The sequence below is a fragment of the Bombina bombina genome, chromosome 1 (genome assembly GCF_027579735.1).
Source record: "Bombina bombina isolate aBomBom1 chromosome 1, aBomBom1.pri, whole genome shotgun sequence".
Taxonomy (NCBI): Eukaryota; Metazoa; Chordata; class Amphibia; order Anura; family Bombinatoridae; genus Bombina; species Bombina bombina.
In genome coordinates, this window is record NC_069499.1 from 344,725,389 (window position 1) to 344,733,798 (window position 8,410).

The 8,410-nt window shown below is 33.9% G+C and overlaps 1 protein-coding gene across 1 annotated transcript; it reads right to left on the reverse strand.

The window, feature by feature from the left end:
* Nucleotides 1-447: 447 nt before the first annotated feature.
* FEV (FEV transcription factor, ETS family member) lies at nt 448-5,972 on the reverse strand. The gene is made up of 3 exons (XM_053689810.1): nt 5,924-5,972; nt 4,794-4,868; nt 448-989 (listed from the first exon to the last, which is right to left on the reverse strand). Exons 1-3 carry the CDS (start codon nt 5,970-5,972, stop codon nt 448-450), a joined length of 666 nt encoding a protein of 221 aa, XP_053545785.1.
* Between the last annotated feature and the right edge of the window lie 2,438 nt (nt 5,973-8,410).

Here is an 8,410-nt window from a genome sequence, read left to right on the forward strand (position 1 = left end):
CAAACTCTTGATTTATAAATAATGCTCTCTTCTCATCCAGATCTATCTCAAAATCTCCCTTCGAATATCTGAGTTGCTGTTAATAAATGTGCAGGTGTAAAAAATGCAGGAAAAATATTCTGTCACTCATCTGACACCTAATATTCTGTAACTCTCCCCTATTGAAAAATATATGTGTTATCTTTCACGTAATGGTCGTCGTTATAAGAACATAATAGTTTTCCATTTATACTGTTGAGTTGTTCACGATGTAAAATGCTACACACAGAATTATACAAATAAAGAGACATCTCATGGTAATGGGATTAACCAAAGCCTGAACAACAACCCTTTGGCTTTTTGTCATCACAATCTTCAAATGTCTAGATGAAAAGCCATGATACATTTATTTCTCATTTAAAGTGTGATGAAAGATCGTGTGAAGCCTCCCCCATAATGGGTATTGGGTTAATGATAGTGTGCGTTCATATTACTCATGCCATTCATAGTGTTGATGGAGCCAAGATGAGGGGTAGACACTGTACCAAATCCTCCAGGTGACTGCAGGCCATGACTGGGGTACAAAGCCGTGGGAGAGCCAGGCCAATAAGAGAAGCCAGTAGGAGAAACCCCAGAGGTCATAAGGTTGAGCTTGGAAAGGCCAGGGAATGGCAAGTGTGGCAGGTTGCCCTGGAACTTGTACAGAGTTTGGTCAGAAGCTGGTGCAGACTGGCACACCTGAGCCAAACCATGGAAGTCAAACTTATAAGCATATCTCTTGCCATGCACCTTTGCCATGATGTTCTTGTCATAGTAATAGCGTAGGGCTCGGCTCAACTTGTCATAGTTCATGTTGGGTTTGCTCTTGCGTTCCCCCCAGCGTCGAGCAACCTCATCTGGATCCGTCAGCTTGAACTCACCATTTGTTCCCTCCCAGGCAATGCAGTTTGCATTGGTGTGATCTGACAACAACTCCAGGAGGAATTGCCACAACTGGATCTGACCACTGCCTGTGAAAGTGTAAAAAAAAACTATTTAAAGGACCACTGAAGTCAAAACTTTATGATTCAGACAGAGCACACAATTTTAAACAAGTTTACAGTTCACTTCATATCCATTATCTAAATATGCACAATTGTTTTATATGCACACTTTCTGATTCACCAGCTCATTCAAAGCATGTGCAAGATCATAAAATATACATGTAGGCACTTTGTGATTGGCTGATGGCTGTCACATGATTCAGTGGGAAGAAAAATAAAACTAATTTTGAAATTTTTCAGAAACACTACTACTACTCATGTGAAATGCAGACTATGTGATTTTCCATTGTCTATTTATTATGCATATATTAATTATGCGTTTCTACAGTGTTTAGTGGTCCAATCATCACCCTATTTTCATCGAGCAATATAAATCATTAGGGGTTTTGAGCTCTTTTAAAATTTATTGGAGTCACTAGACAAGGGCCATTAAAGAGGGACACAGGATTTGCAAATTATTATTAGGCCATTAGATTTTTTTTTATTTTAAGTGATATTATAATCAACCAATAAACTACAGTTAATATATTATTACTTTTTAAACAATTCCCATCTCCCCTAAATGTTTAACCCCTGCTTCTGTGTGGCTCCAGATAAGGATAAGCGGCGGCTGCGGATGTGACACTAACTGCAGTGAGAGTTTAATGCAATGGTAATTTGATCAATATTTGCAGGACAGTGCATCTTCCAGAAGGAGCAAAAGAATACAGAATAAATATTAGTGTTTATGAGAACATGAATAGCTGATACAGCTTAACCGGGGGGTATTGGATTGTTATATAAACCATAAAAACACATCTCACTAGAAGTTTATGTGAAAAATAGACGGTGTTATGGAAATTCCCCTCTCTCCACAGCTAGGAGCAGTTCTAGAGGTTGCTGGGGGTGCTAATTGTGAACACATCAATTTGTCCTGCTGATTATTTCATGTAAAGGTGGTTTACAGTCTCTCTCTGACAGGGCCCTCTACCCTGCGTGATTCATGTAAATCTATTTTAGTATTGAATCTGCAAGTGTACACTTAATATCATAGCTGATTTGCTGGTGTTGTATTAATACATTAAACAATAATAACAATAATAAGGATGATGGATGTGCAGTTTGCTAATATCACAATATATACACAGCAATATATCTCCATACACAAAGAGCAAGATATACAGCCACACTGGTTACCAACCATTCACATATGAGAGAAACAAAGATCAAGATATACAGCCACACTGGTTACCAACCAATCACATATGAGAGAAACAAAGAGCAAGATATACAGCCACACTGGTTACCAACCATTCACATATGAGAGAAACAAAGAGCAAGATATACAGCCACACTGGTTACCAACCATTCACATATGAGAGAAACAACGAGCAAGATATACAGCCACACTGGTTACCAACCATTCACATATGAGAGAAACAAAGAGCAAGATATACAGCCACACTGGTTACCAACCATTCACATATGAGAGAAACAAAGAGCAAGATATACAGCCGCACTGGTTACCAACCATTCACATATGAGAGAAACAACTTATAGGAATCATCACTATTAATGGGACAATCTAATTGTAAAAATGAAACCTATTCTGCAGTAACTAATCAAGACTCAGCCTGCCCAACTGCAGTATTGCTTTGCTTTAGTGATCATATTTCCCACGTGCAATAATGTGCACCAATAATGTGCAACAATTACAAGTTTTAAAAAAAAAAAAACATATTTGGGATGAGATCTCCACGGTCCAACAGAACGTTCATTTGCATTGTGATGACGTGACTGGAACTTTAAATATATATATATATATATATATATATATATATATATATGTATGTATATATATATATATATATATATATATATATATATATATATATATATATATATATAATGACTCAAAATAATATGAAAATGTTAAATGCATATGACAAAAATTGATACTAATGTAAACTTGATAAATTGATGTATTTTATTTAAGTAGCACCCTTCTGCTCCTGTATTCATTTGTTTTCTTTAGCCTGTTTTATTTATGTGTACTTTTTACTATTAATCAGTGTCATTATGTGCCCCTATGTACCCTGTGCTAAGGAATTTTTTACAAATATTTTACAAATAAATTATTATTATTAATATTATTAATAATAATAATGATTATTATTATAGGTACAAACAGTAAAACCTACTATCAAATAAATGACGCAATCTACACCATTCAGTCAATTAGGTATTATATTTTACATTTTGACCTATACATTTTGTCTGCCAATGTCTGCAAAAATCTGTTTGTTTTTTAACTAATACAATGGTTTTATTAATTTAAAAAAAAAAATTTTCTAATGAATTAATGAATAAATAAATTAATAAATAAATAAAAATAAATGACTGGAGTTTATAGTTGCTTCTACAGTAATTGTGATAGTTTATAATGGGAGCAAGCCCCCTTTAAAAAAAATTAAGTAGTAAATAAAATACAGCAATATTTTGAGCCTAAAATTCCAGTCAGTTGTAAATCTAACTAGTTATACGCTGTGGTTTAGTTTAGTCTATATAGCTGTATAGCAGAGGCTGCACATTTTAGTTCAGAAGAAATCATTGATTTGTACAACTAATAGTTCTGAGTGCTTACAACATGTTACATTTAAATAGTAACATTTAATATTCGTGCAATCAAAAACGTTAAAATATAATACACATTCTTCACTTTAAAAAATGTAAAAAAAAAGAAAAGAAATTTCATACCCTCAAAAAGATATGTGATATGAGTATAAAAAAATAAAGTCAACATTTATCTCAAGAGACAACAAATTCAATTGAATGCAGTTACATTTTATGAGCAAACGATTCATGTTTTCCAACCACTTTAAAATAAATGTAAAAAATAAAATCTACAACATGAAAAAGCTATTTTAGTTATGGTGTAATTAATAAATTGTAATATTTGCGGGTAAATGTAAAACTGCATTGCTGAATAGGTATTTTATAGCAATATATTGGGCAAACCCAATATAGTGCTTATTATATTTTACTTTACGAATTCAAGATAATTAAACATATGCACACACATTTTTTTCTCAACTCTAACTTGCTTTGTATTTACAAGGTCGCAAGGCAACTATAGTTTGTATATTTTATATTCAGCGCTTAATTTATCTGTAGAAAGCTCCACCTTAGGTTTATTGGCATCCTATATGGATGTAAAATATTGCAAAATAATTTTCTTAATTTAAGGATAAAATCAAATGCTTTTTTTTTTTTTTTTAAAGTTATCACAATTCATATGTACAAAATCATGATAATTCAATGTTAGTATTTAAAACATTTTGGCTGCAGTTCACACATAGATTTTTTTAATCTCATTTTTATATATTGTAGATAAAATCAGTATTTATTCTTAAACTGTTCAGAAAACAAGAATGATACATTATTATTACTATTATTATTATTATTATTATTATATTATACAGTATTTATATGCATTATTATTTAGTTTAATCTTTAAATTCATGTGTTGAATTATGTATTTATTATCATATCTTGAGATACATGTAAGACGCTTTAATGGACTAAAAATTTATAAGCAACAGTGCAAATAGAGATAAAAATCATGTTGAATTTACATAAGAAATATCCTAATATAACTCTCTTTTGAATGACATAAATGATCTAAACGTGCTGATAAGACATAAAATTAATCTTTAGTTAATTAATTAAAATGTTAAATGATCACTAAACATCACAAGCTATTTGTCCTCCTTTTCCACTGACTTAACTTACCTTTTTGTACCCCTGAAGTGAACGGCCTCCAATTTTGTGTTTTAGTCTCTTTAAGTAAAGTGTCCCCGACTGGATCTAGTATAACAATAAGAAATAAAATGCATTAAATACATTAAAACACAACAGTCACTTTAGGTTGGGAATAATAACAAGGAAATATTGGTAAACCAGTGTATGAAAATGATTAATATATTTATCTGGGATTCAGAAATATAATAATAATGAATTAGAACTGGACAAAACTATATAACAATATGCAAATGTTTTGTTATTTACATCTTTATTTTCATTATTAATAAAAATGAATAAACTAATATATACTATAGACATAAATACAGCTATAACAGAAAAGAGCCAAAGCAATGCATCTCACTTTGGTTCAAATAGTTTCATTATAAAATGTAGCTAAACTGAAGTAATGAAACACAAATTAGATCAGAACACAAGATACATTGTATCTTGTATCATAAAGAGTTTAGGGATTTTCTGCCAAATATTGTGTCTCCAAAAATGTGTTATGAGTTTGCTGAAAGCTTTTCCCTAGATCTAGATTCCTCCACTCTGAGGCTCAATGTCAGGGAATAAGTCAGGAAACGCGTTCAGGAAAAAGGAAATCCGATCTGTAGGAAGAGTTATAAGGCAGCGACAGAGGCGGAAAGCTTGGTAGAGAGGAAGAACAGGACGGAGAGGAACAAGAACAAGAGGATCTGGGTAGGGAGAGAGAATAAGGGGGACAAAATTCAGGAAAGAGGGAAAGGGATCTGAAGATATAAAGGGAGCGGCTGAGTACAGAGGAGGGAAAGTAACTGGGTCTGGAAATGGATGAGAAGTAGAAAGACAGAGATGAATAACAATAGTGAGAGTAAGGAGGGACCAATAAATGTAGAAGGTGGAAAAAGTGCAGAAAGGTGAATATGAAATGTACTTGAGAAAGAAGGAAAGAAAAAAGCACACAGAGAGATTAACCGGAATAAAACCAGATCTCTGTGTATAAAACAGAGCACAATAAAGTAATACAAATCCATTGCCAACTGTTCCACGGGAATAAACTGTAACAGGAATGGGCAGAAGCAATAGCTGCACATATCCCAGGGAGGCAGCTTGACTTGGGGACCCCCAGGTGTCTCTACCTGTCAGGTACATGTTGAGCAGGAGCTGGGAGCCGCTAGTCTGAGCCATGTGAGCTGTGCACTGATACAGGGGCTAAGCTTGCAGGACCACAGGCTGCCTGGCTATCACACCCATTAATATGATTATTACTGCTGATATTAAAGAGTAGGGAGGTATAGGAGAGAGGAACGGTGAGAGCAACTCAATGTGAGGCACTTAGGGAGGAGGTGTGGAGATGAGAAGATCAGGATAATATCCAGGCAACCTGTAGGGAGATGCTCGAGGATGCCCCAACCAAAAATATATTATCCCCCTCCCTGCCTATCATTTCCTCTGTAAAATGCCTTTTAATTAAAGGAGCCATCTGACTTTGTCATCTTCAGATACAGCCGCTGCCTGCCAGGCTTCCCTATCAGATTCACATCTGAGTTTTAATAAAGTTTCCCTATAAAGGCCGGTGTTTCTATGGATATGAACCCCCCTCTTCCACCCTCACTCATTGCCATCCTGATGGAGATTTTACGCCTGTTTAACTCTTTGCAAACATCTGTGGGCGTCATAGATGGGAGTTTTATTATTGATCTTTTGGTATCTAAGTATGCTTCATTGGTTTTAAGACAAGAACCTTATGGAGCATTTAGTACAAGGTGTATCCAGGAAACCCATGATAACCTAAAGGTAATGATTTCTCAGAGCAGCCATCCTCCTGCAATTAGCAGCCATCATTAACACATCACACTCTGCAGCCCATCCATATGGGGATTAGGTGTTAAACGCTCTCTTTATTGCAATAATTAAGGTATTTGCCAGAAATAAACGGAGTTTGTGAGGTATAGATAGAATTCTGCACACTCCTATAGGCACCTTCTCTCAAAGTGTTCCCTTTAATGCGTTACTTCTGTTGTTAGGTTACTGAATCATTTACTATTATAGTCATTACTTTAATTAAATTTAATATTGTTATTGTTCTCAAATTTTATAGGTGTAAGCGAAGGCTTAAATATAGAAAAGACCTGACAAACAAGAAAAAAAAAACCCTTAAAAATGTGACCATCAAATTAATGCATTTTGTCTGACTTTCCCAAAGTAACCCTATATACATTTTCTTTTGGGTGCTATGTATATATTGGCCTCCTGTACCAGTACATACAATGGGTGTGCATAATCAGGAGTATAAAATGTGCTGCTAGGCCAGTTTTATCAATTTAGAATTGAAGTAATTACTGTATACCGTATAGAAGAGGCTAACAGTATACAGGGTACACAATTTTACATACTAAAGCACTATTTAATACACAGTCTGAAGCCACACCATGTGCATTAATACTTATTCATACTTCTGTTTCACATTTATATTTTACAACTGCTTTATTATACCAAAGAGGAACACTGTCTGTACTTTTCAGAGGAGACCTTTGCTGTCTATAGGGAGATTAAAATATTCAACACACTCTTTTTCAAATGTAGAAAACAAAAAACGCACCCCTCTATTTATATTGACTTTGTGGAAGTATTCCCTTGGGATCTAGGGACAGCTGTTTTGCAGGGCACAAAGGGTTACATCTTTGTAAGCTGCCACATGAATATGAATAGAGGAAGATCTGTATCTCTCCTTCACCTTCTTTCAGTAAGATTAAAAGTATGGCGAGATGACTGAATAAAGCAATGGAAAATCTATCAAAGAATATAACCCTTTATTTATGGTAGCTCAGAAAACAATGAGGAGGAATAATGGAGGATACCATTACCACATTTATGTTGTAAAATCATATGTTGCTAAAACTGAAGTTTATTTATCTTTATAAACTACACAACATTGGCAATTTGGCAATATTGTTCTATTGTTTGTTTCAAATGCATTGTGAATATGCACCAGGTTTACATAAAATGAGGTGGCTGAATTACTCTGTGCTCCACCCTCCTGCTAAATACTAATAATCAGTATGACCTAATTTCATACACCTCCTATATATAAACTTGCGTTAATTCCAGAGTTTAAATTTCCAAACATTAAAAAACTATTCATTTACTGTACAGTGGGTGACATATTCAGAATTTATTTTATTTTTATTATTTGATAGTAAAGTAAAAAAAAAAAAAACAGAGTTTTTGTTTTTCTGTTTGTTTGGCTGTTTGTGCTATAGGTATTGAGTGTTTCTTCTGTTACTCCGCGTGAATATGATGTTTCCCTCCACCTACATCAACATTTTTCCTTTTAAATAGATTGTCTGCTACTCATTCGATTTAGTTAAAATGTTCCTTATTTTCAATTACTAAGGGTACCACACTACTGTGAATTTTCAAAGAACGGAACACCTGAAAACTAGGGTTAGGTTGAAGATTTGAGTTGTTATGATCCCTATAAATTAGAAGTACACATGTTCAGTACTTTTTGAAGTACTGCAATGTTAAAATATGATATTTTTCAAAATGAACACTTAAATATTTAGAGAAACATTCGTTGTAAGTAATTTTCATGACATTTGGCATAGAGAGCAACCTCAAGC

Coding starts and splice junctions, on each gene's coding strand:
- FEV (XM_053689810.1), bottom strand. CDS start 5,972: ATGGCTCAGACTAGCGGCTCCCAGCTCCTGCTCAACATGTACCTGACA. Junction 4,869..5,923: donor GCTCAACATGTACCTGACAG/GTAGAGACACCT, acceptor TTGTTATACTAG/ATCCAGTCGGGGACACTTTA. Junction 990..4,793: donor CACTTCAGGGGTACAAAAAG/GTAAGTTAAGTC, acceptor ACACTTTCACAG/GCAGTGGTCAGATCCAGTTG.